Source organism: Alexandromys fortis, unplaced genomic scaffold (genome assembly GCF_014885135.2).
Source record: "Alexandromys fortis isolate MF-2015 unplaced genomic scaffold, M_Fortis_MF-2015_v1.1 scaffold_291, whole genome shotgun sequence".
Taxonomy (NCBI): Eukaryota; Metazoa; Chordata; class Mammalia; order Rodentia; family Cricetidae; genus Alexandromys; species Alexandromys fortis.
This window is the reverse complement of record NW_026068163.1, coordinates 350,745-369,289: the sequence shown is the minus strand read 5'-3', so window position 1 is coordinate 369,289 and position 18,545 is coordinate 350,745. Positions and strand designations below refer to the sequence as shown.

The following is an 18,545-nucleotide window of genomic DNA, read 5'->3' as shown; positions in this document are numbered from 1 at the left end:
TGATTCCAGTCGCGACTTGGAAATAGCACCATCTGCTGGTTAAGAGGTAAAATGGCAGATTTTGTTTCTTTTTTTTTTAATTTATTCATTTATTAAAGATTTCTGCCTCTTCCCCGCCACCGCCTCCCATTTCCCTCCCCCAATCAAGTCTCCCTCCCTCCTCATCCCAAAGAGCAACCAGGGTTCCCTGCCCTGTGGGAAGTCCAAGGACCACCCACTTCCATCCATGTCTAGTAAGGTGAGCATCCAAACTGCCTAGGCTCCCACAAAGCCAGTACGTGCAGTAGGATCTAAAACCCATTGCCATTGTTCTTGAGTTCTCAGTAGTCCTCATTGTCCGCTATGTTCAGTGAGTCCGGTTTTATCCCTGGCTTTTTCAGCTCCAGGCCAGCTGGCCTTGGTGAGATCCCAATAGAACATCCCCATTGTCTCAGTGTGTGGGTGCACCCCTCGCGTTCCTGAGTTCCTTGCTCTCTCTCCTTCTGCTCCTGATTTGGACCTTGAGATTTCTGTCAGGTGACATTTTTTTAAAAATACTTTTTTTTTTTTGATAGGGCTCTCTATTATTTAGCTCTGGCTATCCTGGATTTACTATGTAGACTAGGCTGGCCTCCAACTCACAGAGATACACCTGTATCTTCCTCCCAAATGCTGGAATTAAAGGTGTGTACTACCACACCCAGCTGTTTTTAAAAATACTTTTTATTATTTATTGACCATTTCATACATTTGTACCTGTATCTTGTCCTTGAAGGGAGAGCCACAGATTGCATAATCTGATCACTGTGAGCCTTGTTAATCCACATAGGCTTTAATTTTTTGTTGCATTTATTTATTGTGTATGTAGGCACATATGTATAGAAGTTGTGTGTAGGCACACGTGTAGAAGTTGTGTGTGTAGGCAAACATGTAGAGAAGTTGTATATAGGCACACATGTGTAGAAGTTGTTTGTGGGGGTACACGTGTAGAAGTTGGGAGAACTTTCAGGAGTCCGTTTTCTTCTATTTTGTGGGTTCTGGGATTGAACAAGGTTATAAGGCTTGGCAACAGGAGCATGGGTTTTAAAGGGAATATTTGGCGCATTCTCAGAACCCCATAGACTCATTTCCCCTCTTCTTCCTGGTCCTGGCAGAATGAAACATTATAGCAGAAAAGAACATGGCAGAGCTAGGGAGAGGGCTCTGTGAATACAGGGACACTGTGTGTAAGCATGAGGACCTGAGTTCCATCCCTGGTGTTCATATAAAATGCCAGACAGGACAGTATGTGCCTATAATTGAAGCACTAGGGAAGCAGAGTCAGGAGGACCCTTGGTTTCACTGACCAGCCAGTCTAGAGGAGACACTCAACATCAACCTTGGCATCCACATTGCATTTGTACACATATGTGAACACACACACAATGAGAGCATAAGAACATGAGGTCCATGATCCTGATCTGCTTGTAGCTCCTGGCTTGTTCAGACAGTCCAGAGCCCTAGTGACCTATCTGGACACAGCCTGTATTGATTGCTAAGGAGACAGTGAAGCAGTTATTTTGTCCTTCACCACATCTGGGGCTGCAGAGGTCTGTTCTGATTCTAAGCCACCCCATCTCTTTCCTCATTTCTAAGCAAGCACCAGTTCCCAGAGAGCACATGAGCAGTGACCTTGGATGATGAGTTTCCTCTCCTTCTTCCCTCCCCTCATAGAACTTCCCATTTCCTATAAACTTTACAAATCCATTCAGCTTGCAACAATGTGATATATCTGTATTACACTGTAAAATGAGTCTGAGCAGACCTGGTGTGACTTCATATGGAGTGATTTACATGCTGGGCAAAAAAAAACTTTTGCTAACCAACTGCTAGTTGAAGACTAGCTCTTCTAAGGGCATTATCAAATTCAATTTCTGCCAGGGAAGTTGTTAAAGTTGTTAGTTCCTCTGTGCCTGCATAGCAGGAACCAGCACGTTAATGCCTATAGAGAGGCCACTAGTAAAGGGAGTAGTTGAAAGTAACAGTGTGTCTTGCCTTTTTCAGCACCCTGAAGTCCATGGAGTTTGCACCATCGGAAGGAGCAGGGACACAGGTACACCAGCTCACTTTGTTCCCAGGGTGGTAGCAGCAGCTGCTGGTCACTGCTGGTCCCTGGGGCTCGTATCTGCATCTTCATGTTGTTAAGAGGGGCCTTGCTTACAGCTGCCAAGTCTTTCCTCAAGAGCATTTCACCAGCTGAGCCTGGTAGTGCACACCTGTCATGCCAGCACTTGGGAGGTGAAGGCAAAGGATCAGGAATCTGAGGTCAACTTCAGCTCTTCCATGATATACTGTCTCAACAACAATAAAAATAAAATAGAGAAGGGTGAAAGATGGAGTGATCCTTGTTGTTGGGCCTGAGACTCAGTTAGTTAGGATGCTTACCTAGTATCATGAAGCCCTGGTTCCATCTCCAGCACTGACAGAATAAATGGGGCATGGTTGATTAGGACTGTAATCCCAGGACTTTGTAGAGACAGGCAGCCAAAAGTTCTAAGTCCACCTTGACTACTCAGTGAGACCAATCTTGGGTCCATGAGACTATCTTTAAAAGCAATAACAAGACTTGACTGAGTAAAAGCTAATCAGCCTCAGTAAAGAAAGGGCTAGTATTTGCCAGGCTACTCAGTGGGCCCTGGGTGTGACTTCATTTGGGGCATATGCTGAAAACACAGATGAAAAATAATTTCAGGATAGATATGGTAACGCTTTTAATCCAGCACCTGGGAGACAGTGGCAGACAGATCCTGTGAGTTCTAGGCCAGTCAGAACTACATAATATGATTCTGTCTGAAAAGTAGTAACAAGAATAATTTCAGGGGCTGGGTTGCAATTCAGTGGTAGCGTGTGTGTTCAGTGTGTGTGAGTCCTTTGGATTCGATTCCAGCACCAAAAACAACATCAACAAATATTTGAGGTTGTGTTAAAGATCAACTCATAAAAAAGTTTGGCCTGGAAATTAATGGTGTACTGCCTTAGTGTTAACTCAGGGGACATGTGACAGTGGTACCCTGTTATCTAGCAGCCACTTAAAGTTTACATCTCTAATATAATAATAATATCACATACCTGTAATGCCAGCACTCATGAATACAGCCTGGGCTACACAGCAAGTCCAAGTCTAGCCTAGACTATGTGAGACCATGTTATATACACACAATATGTTAAATATATCATAAAGCCAGAAGTGATGGTCTATCCATAGTCCCAAATACTGTAAGACTGAAGCAAGAAGATCACCTGAGCCCAGTACTCTGAAGCAACAAAGCAAAACAAAAGGAAAAGTTTTCTAAAATATATAGAACCTACATCACAAGTATAGTCTTGTTCCCATTATCCAGAAGGCATAACAGGTTCCTCATTGCTTTCTCACAGGGTTAGCAGCTTATCTTATTGCCAAATGATGTCCATGCTTAGACTGTGAGCATTTGGGAACTGCATAGAAAATAATTGTCAACTAGGAAAGTGGCTCAGCAGGTAATACACTTGTCCTGTCTGAGCCAGAAGTTCAAATCCCAGAAACCACCATGTAAATGCTAGGTGGGCATGATGGCTTACCTGTCATTCTAGTCTTGGAAGGAAGAGACAAGGGATTCCCCAGAGCAAGCTAACTAGTGAGACTAGCTATGTCAGCCAGCTCTGAGTTTTATTGAAAGACCCTTCCTCAGTCAGTAAGGTAAGTGATTGAGGATGATGCCTGAGATCAACCATGGGGCCTCTACATGCATGTGTGCCCACGTGAAGGTGTACATATACAGACACCACACATATATACACACATGAAAAACGGGGGAAGGATATCTGAATCTAAAGACAAAAATCATGTCAACTTTTTGTAAGGACCTTGAGTTTTTTTCCCTTGTGGAAGTCAAGTCAGTAATACATGTTGCAGGGTCATGGAAGCTGAGTTGGGGAGTGGATGGGTTCAAGGTGACCCTACGGTGATCCCTGCTCTGCCCTGTGCAGGACTCTACCAAGCCCCTGGAGGTTTTACTCCTGGAGAAGAACCGCTCGCTGCAGTCTGAGAATGCCACGCTGCGCATCTCCAACAGTGACCTGAGCGGTAGGTGGATGGGCATCACACACGTACTATGCTTGGTTCGCTTCCAGGGGTCAAGGACAAGGAGGGTGAAACTTTCGTCTGGGTTTGTGTGTGCATGATGGGAGCGCCGCTGGGTGACCAGAGACTTGTTGGACTAACAACCCTGAATGTAAACAGTATCCCACTCCCTTACCGCTTTGCCCCACCCCTTTCTGCAGCGAGATGCGTGTGCGCCGCCACAGCAAATCTACAGGGGTCAGCTAGGGCCTTTTGAAAAGGTCCCAGGAGGGACACCCTAAGGATGTTGGCTTTCTAATCTTCTCCTAGTTGGTCTATGAACAGGCCACGGGTAAAAAGCACACATGGTCTCCCTCTGGGTACGCTCCAGGGTGTGCTTTGAGAGGTCGCCAGCCCTCTAGTGGTACTTTTCTTTCTCCATGAGGTTTTCTTTGGGGACACAGTCCATCCCCCTTCCTTAGCCTCTCCTTTGCTCACCCTAAAATGGCAGAGTCACTGGCTGCTTTTGGATTTAGCAGCTGGTCAAAGTGTGTAACTGTTATCTGGACTCCAGTGGCATTGCAGTTCTTAAAATGTGTGCGACTTCGATCAAGGGGACTCAATGGGTGCATCTGCCTCAGAGCATGTGGTGTGAGCGATCCCATGGGTCCCCAAGTGTCAGTGTTTGCTGGTCCTCAGGCAGAGCCTTTGGTGGTAACTGCAGTGCTAGAAACCCCAAGACCTGTCACCTCTTTCCTATGTGTGTTACTAGAACCTTTGTCAAGGGGATTCTCCCGGCTGCAACGTACAAGAAAGGTGCAAACACGAATGCATGTGGCTTGTTTTGGGGGGCCTCATTTGGCTGATTCACAAATTCAATTGAAAAATAAACCAACACACCACTTTGGCCCTTGTTTAAAAAAAAAAATTGAAAAGAAAAATCTGCACTTTTTTTGTGGGGCACACTTTGCATTCTGGTCTTGGTTTTTTTTCCCTTTTGAATCCCCCATAATGCATTCTGTTTGCCCTTCCTTGTAGGGTCAGCCAGGAGAAAAGGGAGAGACCAGCCTGAGAGTCGGCGCCCGGGACCCTTGCCGGCCTCCCCTCCTCCTCAGTTGCCCCGCAACACGGGGGAACAGGTTTCCAATACTAACGGTACACACCACTTCTCACCAGCGGGGTTAAGTCAAGACTTTTTCAGCTCAAACCTGGCCAACCCCAGCCTACCCCTGGCTTCTACAGGAAAGTTTGCACTAAACTCTATTCTCCAGCGACAGCTAATGCAGTCCTTCTACTCCAAGGCCATGCAGGAAGCCGGAAGCACAAGCACGATTTTTTCAACAGGTCCTTACAGCACAAACTCCATATCTTCCCCAAGTCCATTACAACAAAGCCCAGATGTAAATGGCATGGCCCCATCTCCCAGCCAATCAGAAAGTGCTGGGAGCGTCTCAGAGGGTGAGGAAATTGATACAGCAGAAATCGCACGGCAGGTCAAAGAACAGCTGATCAAGCACAACATTGGACAGCGCATTTTTGGACATTACGTCTTAGGACTATCTCAAGGGTCTGTGAGTGAGATTCTGGCCCGGCCCAAGCCCTGGAATAAGCTGACTGTCCGTGGCAAGGAGCCATTCCACAAAATGAAGCAGTTCTTGTCTGATGAACAGAACATCTTGGCACTTCGTAGCATCCAAGGCAGACAGAGAGGTGAGACATGTCCATGTGTGCCTGGTGCAGTGCTCTGTGTGTGTGTGTGTGTGTGTGTGTGTGTGTGTGTGTGTGTGTGTGTGTGTTAGAACATTTGTACATCACATCAGGTAAAGTGCTCTTCAGTACTACCCTATCTAGCATTCAAGGGTCAGTCAGCAGGAGCTAGGGAGCTAGAAACCATTATATTCGGGAACTCTGACCTTGGAGAGTGTAGTCAGCACCTTGCCTCACTAAATTCCATATTTCACTGCTCTGTGTTTAGTTAGAGAAAGTTAGGTCATGCATGTCATCTGACAGGTTTAGCATCCCTGGGTCCACTTGGCATCAGGTACTGGCTTCCCTCCAGGAGCAGCTCCTCGGGTGCCATCCTACTCTATCCCAAAAGAACAAACAGCTATAATCCTCACAAGGCACTGGCTCTGTGGGACGAGCCTGTTAAAGCTGCCCTCTGCCTCCTTCACCTTAGAACAGGTCCCATGAACGTCTTGCATCATTTACGTCCAATTAGTGATTTTTTTTTTAGTACCACAAACAAAACATGCCTACCTTCAATAAATGACACGAAAGTTTCATTCAGTTCCCCTTCCTGCCACACCCTTCATAAAATGCTAGAAAGTGAGACGCTCCCACAGTGATGGAGTAGAGTCAGCAGTGACATAGAGAGACAATGTTTTCAGTCACATTTGAAATACCCTGAAATTTAGACTAAAACTCAGAAAGGAGATAATGAACAAACAGTGCAAGTTTACACCAAGAATGCAATGCAGTGCTTTTTTTTTTTTTTTTTTTTTTGGTAATGTTAAACTGAAATTGGATGTCTTTGGATGATTAATGTGAGCACTATCATTGACTGGCAGGCAAGCACCTCTCCCTCCCTTTGCCCTTCCTAGTGGTGATTACTGTCACCTCTCTTCTTACAGTAGACCCAATGCCTGTAAGAAAGTTCTAGGAGCGCTCATGTTGTGCAGGAAGCCTTGAGCCCTTTCTTTAGAGGCAGGTGGCTCAGCTCTCATGTCACACAGACCATGTCGTCAACGCCACCATCCCCCTGATTGTTTTGTTCTTACCACACTTGTTTTTCAACAGAGAATCCAGGCCAGAGCCTGAACAGACTCTTTCAGGAAGTACCGAAACGAAGAAATGGGTCTGAAGGTATGTCTCAGGCAGGTGTTTCTCTTTGCAGTCAGTAACTAGGAAGCAGCATGTCCTTAGCTGTGTATTTGGGTTAAAACTATGCATTGTAATTCTGGCCTGGAACCTGATGGAAAAACAGCTAGTAAGTATAAAACAAAGCACGGGTTCAGAGGTGCCCAGCCCCTTTCCTGTTGAGCTGCCAAAGCTAGACAAGCCATACCCAAGGTCAGTCCCCTCAGCATCAATCCTCGGTTTCATTTCAGGGACACCATGCATGTTTTCTCAGGAGCAAATGACATACCAGTTGTGCTCTGAGAAAATCAGGTGACCATGTCAAACCAGATATTGCTGCTTCCTCAAATTTTTAATACTGACATGTGTCAGAAATTCCATAATGTGTTCAGATTCCAAACAAAGCTGGTTCTTCCACAGGCATTGGTGAGCCAGTCTTCACCATACTCCTTTAAGTGGCTCCTTCCCAAAGTGTCCTCCTCATTATTAAATTGCTTAATGTGACATGTCTACTGAGAAAGGTAGTGAACAATTACAATGTCTGGATAGCTCCACAAAAGTCTGGGCCCAACTTGTGAGTCCTTGTACCTTCAGGGCATCTGCAAACGTATCTGCTATGCAGAGTACCACCATGTGACCAGAAGAATGCATTTGTGTCCTTAGGGATCTCAACAGGTTTTTCTCCTTGTTGATACATTTCGAAAACACAGTATGTCGTTATAAATCTAGAAAAGTTGATGTTCACACGCATTCCTCCTCACCTGTCACATCCCAATGAGTGAGCCAGGATTGGTCTCACCCAAGGGCTAGGGATGTAGCTCAGTCTCAATGGTAGAACATTTATCTAAAATTTCCTAGTGAAGGGCCAGGGACATTGCTCAGTGGGTAGAGCACCTGCCTATAATCCCTAGTGAGGGGCTGGAGGCATGACTCAATTGTAGAGCACTTGCCTAGGGTCCCCTAGTGAGGGGCTGGGGACATGCCTTAGTGATTAAAGTGCCTACCTAGAATCTCCCAGTGAAGGGCTATGGCATGGCTCAGCAACACAGTAATTACCTAGCATGTCTAAGGCTCTAAATTCAATCCCCAGTAACACGAGCGTGCACGCGCGCGCACACACACACACACACACATTAAGGAGTTTAGGCTCACCGTTTGCCTTTTGCCTTCCTCCCTTGTTTATGTTTAGGAAAAATAAATGTACAGAGCCTGAATGTAGTTCCAAGCCAAAGCTTTTTAATGAAAGCTTATGAAAAAACATTGCCTTTCAGTTTGCCTTCTTTCCCTATGGGCACAGTCTAGCTCCCATGTTAAGAAAGCCTGTTCTGCCAATAGAGTGACACTGACCTTGAGACAGGTTCAGCAGGTCCCACATCCATGCCACAAGATCACACTTATAGCAATTAGGGATGAGTGGGAGACCATGCCTCACTTGGGGCCCTGGGTCAGAATGCCTTGGTACATTGGTGCAGTGTTTATTTTCCATGAGAGCTGGCTTCAATGTCATCACTGGGACTTCTCCCTGCAGGTAACATCACTACCCGGATCCGAGCATCTGAGACTGGTTCTGATGAAGCAATCAAGTCTATCCTGGAACAAGCCAAGAGGGAACTCCAAGTGCAGAAAACTGGTAGGGCTTTTATTTCCTCACGCTGTCTTCAGACCTGTATCACAAGTGTTCTAGTCAATAGTTAATTACATTCCTTATCTTTTCTTTTCCTTTTAAATCAATACTGAGTTTATATCTTCATACATTAGGCATATGCAGAGGGAAGTATGATCTAGATTTGTGTTTCCTTTTTTGGGGGGAGCAGGGAAGTTGTTTTTGTACATGAGATAAGGTCTTCTATATAGCTTGAGCTCATGAGCCTCCTGTCTCTGCCTCTTCTTGAGTGCTACGTTTATAGGTATGTGCCACCATGCCCAGCTCTACTTTTAATATCACCTCCCCACTGCTAACTAGCCATACCCCAGTGCTCATTGTAAGAGACTGTCATTGATTCATCAGAGACTCTGACTTCCAGTAGACATTAACAGAAATCGTGCTTCATGAGTTTGGCAAAACCAAGAGAGGTGTAGGTATGTGGTTCATGAAAGTTAGTATTTAAAATCCTCCAGAAAAGAAAGCCAGAGTGGATTAGGGTGATGGGCCACTTAGCAAAACAGTTTGAAGACCTGAGTTTGGATCCCCAGAACCAACAATAACAACCAGAGTGGCAGAAGCATCTGTAACCCTGCCCTCCCCTCTTGGGGATCTGGGTGGGAACAGGAGAATCCCTGGAATCTCACAGGCCAAACAACCTAATTAATGCAGCAACAGAGACACCATCTCAAACAAGTTGGAAAAACAAGGACCAATAGCCAAGGTTGTCTGTCCTCTAATCTCCACAGGAGCTCTTTAGTGTGTTCACCACACACACACACACACACACACACACACACACACACACACACACAGAAGAAAGAGGTAACAGCAAGATGGCTTAGCAAGTGAAGGCCCTTGCCGCCAAGACTGACAGCCTGAGTTTGCTCCCTGGCACCCACATGGTAGAAGAGAACTGACTCGTGAAGTTTGTCCTCTGACAAACTATCATATTTATCTATCATGTACCACATATATGTGCACCCACATACATACACATAAAATAAATAAACGTATTTTTTTTAATGTAAAAAAGAAAGCCAGGGTAGAAGTGAGTCCCCATTGATCATCCTCCATGGTTGAAAAGCCAGCTGCTATGTCACAAAGGCAGTTAGAGGCAGTTAGGCCATTGAGCAGGTATGTCAGTCCTCTGTGTTCCCCTCTCAAACAAGGTGTACAGATATTTCCATGTTTCACTGATGATGAGGCATCAGAGAAGTAGCACAGTGACTGCACTAGACCAGTAGGTAGGATGAAGCCCACAGCTGCCAGGAACCATTCGACCACAACTTCACCCTGTGTGTATTCTTACAGCTGAGCCAGTCCAGCCATCTTCCGCATCCAGCAGTGGGAATTCTGATGATGCCATCCGCTCCATCCTACAGCAGGCCCGCCGGGAAATGGAGGCCCAGCAGGCGGCCCTTGACCCTGCCTTAAAGCCAGCACCACTGTCCCAGCCTGACCTCGCCATCCTCACTCCCAAGCTCTTGTCTGCCTCACCCATGTCTACTGTGTCCACTTACTCTCCTCTTGCCATTCCCCTGAAGAAAACCCCTGCAGCACCTGAGGCCAGTACCTCGACCTTGCCCAATGCCCCAGCCCTCAAAAAAGAGGCTCAGGATGCACCTGGGCTAGACCCTCCAGGATCAACTGATGCTGCCCAGGGGGTACTGCGACAGGTGAAGAGTGAGCTGGTCCGTGGCAGCACCTGGAAGGATCCTTGGTGGAGCCCTGTACAGCCTGAAAGAAGAAATCTCACCTCTTCCGAAGACACCAAGGCTGATGAAGCAGCTGCAAGTGGGAAAGAAAAGGTAGTCAGTAGCCAACCTCGGGCTGAGCGCAGCCAACTTCAGGGACCCTCATCATCAGCAGAGTACTGGAAAGAGTGGCCCAATGCTGAGTCGCCATACTCCCAGAGCTCAGAGCTGAGTCTCACTGGAGCCAGCCGCAGCGAGACACCCCAGAATAGTCCTCTGCCCTCCTCCCCAATCGTGCCCATGGCAAAGCCAGCAAAGCCCTCAGTACCCCCACTGACTCCTGAGCAGTATGAGGTCTACATGTATCAGGAAGTGGACACCATTGAGCTCACCCGGCAAGTCAAAGAGAAGTTGGCCAAGAATGGCATTTGCCAGAGGATCTTTGGGGAGAAGGTAAGGACTTTCACTGTTAGGGGAGAGCATGGCTTTCCATCTCTTTTTGGGCTTGAGGACCAAGTGTCTACCCTGCACAGCATGGCCATCATAGGAGTATTAGATATCACGGACTCCCAGAATTCTAGAGGCCGCCCACTTTGGGCCAACCTGTGTATCCCAGCTGTCCTGCTTAGTAACTGATAAATGGACATGCAGCAGATGAAGAAGCATGGTCCATTAGTGTCTGCATGCAGCAAGCTGGCAGGTGACCCAGTACCTGCCCTGCCTCTGAGGCCACATGCAGTGTAGAGATACCTCTGCAAGCCATTCCGGCCCTAAAAGGTCTGATAGGATCATATCATACAGGGATAACCAGCCTTCTGAGAACCAAAACACATGTGAAAGTAAAAAGCTGCACAGAACATAATTGCTCCTTGGCTGTTTTGTTGGATTTTTCTTTCTTGTATTGGTTTGTTGCACTTCATGGTTGTTTTGAGAGGGACTTATTTTTAGTTTATGTTATTTTTTGAGATAGTGTCTCCCTGTGTAGTCCTGCCTACCTAGAACTCATTGTATAGCCCAGGCTGGCTTCACCCTAGCAGGAATCCTCCTACCTGTACCTCCCACATGCCACAGTTACAGATGTGTGCAACTGCTCAGCTCCTAGTTGCTCCTTTCTCTGCACTACGAGGGCCTACAGAACCACTCAGAGCGTCACACGCCATCTCTTCCTGCCTCATGGAAGTGTAATCACTTTTGGATGAGCTTCTAGACCTATCCTGTGGTAGATTCAGGATAACAGGATTTACCATGCCTGTAAAATCTAAAATAAATAGAATAACCTATATCATTAGAGAGTAAACCATGAGTTGCTGAATATAAAGAGAAGTCCTGCCTTCCAGAGATGACACCGGAAGTGGATCAGCAGTGGCCCTCCCCACCCAGCCCCTCTCTGCCTCATCTCCATGTTGACCTTGAACTCTGTAGTCTGTTGATGGCTTCCTTGTCCCAACTTTGCAATAAGTAATGGAGAGATATAGACATGAGGATGTGAAGTAATGGAGATATATAGACATGAGGATGTGAATTGAAAGTCCCTGGAGAATCTTGAGTGCAGCATTGTAAAAATAAAATTTGTGAACATTTAAATAGGCATTTTGTGCTCCCACCTTAAATTTAGCAGACTTAATAACGTTGAATTTGTTTGGCCATGAGTGCTGCTTATTCTGGAACTGGAAAACTTTGCAAAGTGATGGGATGAGGCCCCTAAATATCTTTGGGCTACATCTGTGCCCTGGGGGGTGTTTGTGCCCATACATATGTATGGCCATATGTGAGAGGCAGCAGCCTGAGTGCATGCATGCAAGTTGTCGGTTGTCTGCTGCTCATTGTTGCTCCCACACTGGCTCCCTGTCCCCACCAGCTCTCCTCTGGTCAACCTGTAAGCAGGGTACAACCAGAGAGAATGACCTTTTATAAATGCTCTTTTGGCACTGTGTCAATACAGGAGCACAGGAAATCTCCCAATTCCAGTGGGCTCTTATTCCATTATCCCAGCCTGTCCTGATTAACACCAGGCAAAGGGCAAAATGCTCTGCAGTGTCTGCTCCTCAGCCTCTGCAGGGTTCAGACCCTGGAGAAAGCTGGCCCCTTCCTTCCACACCCTTTTCTAGTAAGAGCTGTAACTACCCTTTCTCTTTTTTGTTTTTGATCATGCTGGGGATGAAAACCAGGCCTTGCATGGGTTAAACACATTCCAAGCCCATCACTGGCAGATTTTAGGTCACACCCTGAACCTCTCAATAGGAGATTCAAGGCAGGTGCCTTGCTGCTGAGCCACATTCCCAATAGAAGTTGTGCTTATAATCATTTCTTTTGCCCAGAACCCCTGCCCTGTCCCAAGACTTTATCCTACTAGTAATCTGCTAAAACTGACCCCTGCAAATTGTCCCCAATGCTCTGGGCTGTGATTTTGTGCTCAGGAGTCCACCAGTGCACTTTGTATGTGGCTTCATCTCCCCCAGCCCTCACAGGGCCACATGTATGTCTCTAAGGCACCTTGCAGCATCATGCAGATTTCTGGAAGCTGACAATTGTTTTTCTTTGTTTGCTTCTTCAGGTACTGGGCCTGTCCCAGGGCAGTGTCAGCGACATGCTCTCAAGGCCAAAGCCATGGAGCAAACTGACCCAGAAAGGCCGAGAACCCTTCATCCGGATGCAGCTCTGGCTGAATGGAGAGCTAGGCCAGGGTGTTCTGCCTGTGCAAGGGCAGCAACAAGGGCCAGGTGAGAACAGCTAACCACCCTTTGCAAGAGCCTGACAAGAACATTCTCCATCCATGGGCTTTGTTTGGATTTGGTTTGGATTTGGGTTTGTTTTGTTTTGTTTCTTTCTTTTTTGTTTTTGTTTTGTTTTTTTGTAGTTTTTGAGGGGGTATGGGGAGTGGTGAGATAGGGTCTGTTTATATTTTCAAGACTGACCTCAAACTTACTATGTAGCCCAGACTAGCCTTAGACTCACTGTATAGCCAAAGCAGACCTTAAGCCCATGATCCTCCTGCCTCAACTTCCCAAATAATGGAAAGACAAATGTGTACCCATACCTGTCTCCATCTTTAGGTTTCAGGAATAAAGAAACTAAGCCCAGCTAATTTTATAAGCAGCAGAAAATTAGTTACCAATTAAGAAAATGCTGTTTATATGTAAATATAGGTAAAAGTCAAGTACCTTCACTGGGGAGCTGAGAAGGAAATCTAGCCAGGGTAACTTCAGAAGTGAAAGTGTCACAGGCAGTGGCACTTTATAGACTTGAGCAACCCTCATCCCAATCCAGCATCCTGGTCCTCAGCTTGACAATAAGAAGCCTCCCTCCCTCTGAACCCCTGCTGACCCTCCTAGTATCTTTTGTGCAGTTGGGAAGCTCCAAGCCCTGTTTCCTATGTAACGGTACCTTTTTCTTCCACAGTCCTCCACTCAGTGACATCTCTTCAGGACCCCCTCCAGCAGGGCTGTGTAAGCTCAGGTAACTAGCCACTCATGTTTATTTGCTAGCACCTCTGCTCTAGAAATCTGTGATCTGGGAGTAAGTGTCCCATTTCTAACCTTAGCAAACAGCTGTCTCTCCCTCTCCGCCATGCTGTATCTGAGGCCATTGTGTAAATAGAATCATGCAAGACATGACTGTTAAGAATTAGCTTCTACTAGACAAAGTGTCCTGGAGATCCACTGACCTGATGTGCAGCAGTAATTTCTTCTCCTGCCTGAGTAGTATTCCTATGGTATGGTTATATCAAAGTTTGTACTGCATTGAGGCTATCTCTAGGTTGTGGCAATTATTCATAGACTTGGCATGGCAGTAAAAAGAGTATGCGGTCTCCTGCTTTCCTGAACTTGCTTTCTGAGGACAGTAGTAGAATTGGCAGCTAAGGAGTGAGACCAATAAAATCCATGCCTTTACTGGATCTCTTCATTGTTTTGTAAGTATGAAGCTCTGCGTTTGGTGCTGGGGTCTATTGGAGGCAAGTTTCACAGTCAGGGGATCTCAGTCTAGCAGGAAGGACAAGGCACAGCCATCACTGACCCAGGAGTCATGGGAGGGGATATCTCTCCCATCTGGAGCACCAGAATAGAGAAGCCAAGGATGAGTAACTCAAGCAGCAGCTAGGGTGAGATTCAGTGGACACTCAGTGAGGGTTCAGAAGGGGCCAAGATTGAAAGTAAAGGATGGGAGCAAGTAGGGATGGCAGCAGTTACAGACCATGAAGCTCAGGCTATTTTCTACTGATTCCAAAAACTGGGAAGGTCTCAAAGGCACCTGATAGATCTGTTATCTATTCCCTGAGGTTCCTGGCCACAGTAGCCAAATGCATGCATGCCCTGACCACAGCCATTGTTCCCAGGCTCTCATCACTGCCTTTTACACTGAGCCCACAGTCAGTCCAGCTTTCTTTCCCAGCTCCGAGGAACAGCCGGCAGTGTGAGCCGTTTCTTTTTTCTCTATTTTTCTAAACATGTTGATTAGTCTCCGTATCCCATTGATTCATTGAAAACACAAACAAAGCTAAATGAGGAATGAGCGCAAAGCCTGTCAGCTTGCCAGAAGGGAGGACACATGTGCATAGAGGGGAACAGCTGGACAGCTTTAGCAATAGCTGCCGCTGCTGCTGCTGCAAGATCCCAAACACATTCTCCCTCCCCCACACACATACACAGAATCAGGGTGCTGCAGTGGCCTCAAAGCTCTCCCTTGAAGGTTTTATGGGTTTTAGGTATTGTGGTTTTGTTTGGTCCATAATGGGAAATAGAGACTGGACAGATGCACTGGGAAAATTATCAGCATTCTTTCTCTCCAACTCACACTCAGAATTTAGGAGGGAACGTGGTTAACTTGTTTGTGCTGCACTTCTTGGGTATTTGTATGGTAAAGTGGCCTGGCCTCCTACTCCAGTGAGGAGTCAGCTTTCCTTCAACTACTACTCATTCCAGGCTAAACGAAGCTTGTTGTGGCAGAGCTATGCTTTATTGATGAAAGCCCTTCACTCCTAAATACAAGACTAAATGCCCCTCAGTACCATATCTCTTAGAATCCTGACCGAAACTATTTCCGTTTATCTCAAAGGGGTTTGTTTTGTTTTTGATGGATGTGTGTGACAGCATATATGTCAAAATCAGAGGACAACTTGTGGAAATTGTTTCTTTCCACACTGTGGGTTCCAGGGATTGAACTCAGGTCATCAAGTTTAGTGGCAAGCATTTTTACCAACTGAGCCATCTTATTGACCCCACTCCTTTTTCCCCCCTCCAAGACAGGGTCTCATATAACCCCAGCTAGCCTCAAACTCACTATGTAGCAAAAGATGACCTTGAATTTCTGCTCCTTCTGTCCTTACCTCTTGAGTGCTTACATTACAGTCATACACCACCACACTCAGTTTATGCATTGCTGGGGATTGAACCCAGGACTTTCAGCATGCTAGGCAAATACTCTGTCAACTGAGGTACATCCCCTTCCCCCAAAACTGGAATTATTTTGTAATGATAGTATCGGTAAATCCTTGTGATAAATGACTCTAGAAAATTCTAGAATCTTTGACAGCTTTTATCATTGTTTCCTCTAAAAGAACTCTCTGGTTCGGAGAACCTCATAAAATTCTGATTACCTCTTTTGCCATGGCTACTGTGGAACCCATTTCAAAAATATATCAACTGAGAAGGATAACTCTGCCCCTCACAGATCCCTGACAGCTGTACCTGGAGGTGCATAGCATGGCCTGGTCAGTTCCTGGACAGTGGTGGGGCTCACTTCTCTCCCCAGGGTATAGGAACATGGAAGGACCTGCCTTCTATCTACTTGGTCAGTTGTACCTTCAGTGAGGTTTCCCAGGTCATTGCAGAGATCAAGGGCCTAAACAGAAGGCTCTGTGCTTGGTTGTCAAAGCCCTCCTTGGCAAAGGACAAAGTGCTGGCTAGGGACCCTTCTCCTTGCCAAAGAACTCCAACCTGGGAGCTGGAGATGTGACTCAGTTGGTAGAATTCCTACCTAGCATGCATGTAGCCCTGGGTTCCATCACCAGTATAACAAAGTATTGAGGAGTTAGTGAGGGTCAGGAATTCTCATACACTAATCTCTCTGGTGAGGAGAGGCCCAAGTTCCAACTGTCTTAGTGGATGTGACCCTTTGTGTCCTCTGATAATCTGAACCTTGAGGCACAAAGGAAATTTAATGTCATTTTCAATTACCAGTGTTGCTCCATGGTTACCTCTGGGGGGGGGGGGGGGGGNGGGGGGGGGGGGGGGATGAGTGCCCAGGCCTGAGGTCAACTTTATATGTCATTCCATATGAGTTGTCAACCTTGTTTTTTCAGACAGGGTCTCTCCCTGGAATCTGGGGCTCATCAGCTGGGCCAGAGAGCCCCACCTTCTCAGAGCTAGAATTACAACGTGCACCAAGGCACTTAGCTTTTTCACATGGATTCTCAGGGTTAAGGGAGCACACACACTAGAGAGCATCTGCTAACGTAGTGTAATATTTCGTTTTTACTTCTTAAAACTAACTTCTGCAGATGCTTGGGCTGGTTCATCTTTCATCCTCTACAGAAGGAGATAAGAGGTAGCTCTGAAGGGAAGGAAGAGGCCCTCCCCATGGTGACAGAAATTGTGGCATGCTGGAGGGCTCGTACAAGAGCTGTCTGTGCCCTCAGCTTGGGAACTTGTTGATACGGGAGCCTTTCATGACTATAGCTAACAAGGTGTTCTGCCTGCTTTTTTCACACTGGCTTCTGGCAGATCTTGTCAAAGTGTACAAATGAAATGACAGCCCATTTTCCATAGATTAGGCACAAAATGCTCAATTTTTCCCTAGCACTCTGGGTGGTCAGGAAGAGTGGCTTCCAAGTCATGTCTGTCCATGAAGAGTCATGCAACTCCATGGCGCCATTGTCCATCAACAGAGTGTCAGCTGTCCTTTAGAGGGGACAGCTGCTACAGGCTGGCTAGGGCATGGGAAGTCCAGCTAAGACATCCACAGCTGTGTAGGTGAGGTCTGTGGATATTCCTCATAGCATGGTAGCCTGTATCCTTCAGGGTGTGCATCCTGACACTCGCTTGAGCTGCTGGGAAGGCCTGTTCAAGGAGCTTCTTCTCTCAGATCCAAACAGCAGGATTCTGCTGCAGTCTGTCTTTGACTAAGCAGCCACTTCTTGGCACTTGGCTGACTTTAAAGAGGTGACAGAGAGGGTTGGTGGCAGCCTCAGAAAAGTTCGTGGAACTGAATAGAGGAGACAGAATTCCTCATGAATGCACTAGATTCAAGTTACATTTTCCTTCTCTTTGCTCCAAGAATGTCATGAGAGCAACTGGTTTTATCCAGACAGAATGCTTCTGGCTGCATTCATGTAACTATATTTGTGTATAACCACTTATACATAGCCTCATATAGCATATCAAACAAAAAAGAAAAACTCAGGGCCCCGTGAGATAGTTCAGTCAGTAAAGAGCTTCCCATGCAAACACGAGGATCCGAGTGCACTCCCCAAAACCCACCTGAAAAAGCTAGGTTTGGTGGTGCAAGCTTGTAAATCCCAGTGCTTGGTGGACAGAAACAGGAGACTCTCTGAGTTCCAGGTCAGTGAGGGATTCTGTCTCAAAACAGAAACAAAACAGGTGAGGAGGAGCACCCATGGTTGTTCTGTGGCTGTGCACATGCATGTGCACCCCATACATATGGGCATACATATGATATACCCACCCACAAAGAAAAAGATCTGAAATTCCATGAAAAGATCTGAAAAGATTCCACACATGGCCACTGCCTTACTGCCTGAAATGTTAGCCTATGGTTCCATCAAGATGGTAGCCCATTCAATTCTCTCCTTCTTGTTGGCAGCCTGCCTTGAGTCATTTTTATTTTATGAGATGTAGCATATTATAAGAACTTTCCATTCTGAGGCCAAAGGGGGAATTTCTGGATTTGGGCTATTGTATGGCACATCAGGGGGTCCCTGGAGCTGCAACTTTGCCATGAAAAGATATGGAATCAGACAACAAAATGTTTCAGGTAGGGAACAAATGTGAACACATGAGAAGCAACTAGTTCAGAAGCCTTATTAACAGCAGGAGGAAAGTACATGGTGAAAGCGTGTTGTCCCCTTTTCCTGTAGAACACTTGCTGTTTCTTGCAGGTTTCTGTATTTGTATATGTGTGTTGTATTTGGGACGAAGACACACCCCAGCCCCTCACTGGGGGATTCTAGGCAGGGGCTCTACCCCTGAGCCACATCCCAGCCCCTCACTGGGGGATTCTAGACAGGGGCTCTATCACTGAGCCACACCCTCAGCCCTTGAAAGAGATTCAGACT

At 46.4% G+C, this 18,545-nt stretch overlaps 1 protein-coding gene across 16 annotated transcripts in view; it reads left to right on the top strand.

Moving 5' to 3' along the window:
* The window catches only part of Cux1 (cut like homeobox 1), a 348,081-nt gene that overhangs the window by 276,624 nt on the left and 52,912 nt on the right, over positions 1–18,545 (top strand). For 9 of the 16 annotated variants that reach the window (XM_050127924.1, XM_050127927.1, XM_050127930.1 and 6 more), the window contains 8 exons: positions 2,023–2,071; positions 3,985–4,081; positions 5,096–5,767; positions 6,857–6,922; positions 8,445–8,546; positions 9,873–10,708; positions 12,810–12,975; positions 13,655–13,711. In XM_050127924.1, the coding sequence (XP_049983881.1) occupies positions 2,023–2,071; positions 3,985–4,081; positions 5,096–5,767; positions 6,857–6,922; positions 8,445–8,546; positions 9,873–10,708; positions 12,810–12,975; positions 13,655–13,711 (2,045 nt within the window). The remainder of the gene's footprint in view (positions 1–2,022; positions 2,072–3,984; positions 4,082–5,095; positions 5,768–6,856; positions 6,923–8,444; positions 8,547–9,872; positions 10,709–12,809; positions 12,976–13,654; positions 13,712–18,545) is intronic. The other 7 variants (XM_050127936.1, XM_050127935.1, XM_050127934.1 and 4 more) reach the window with 2 other exon arrangements.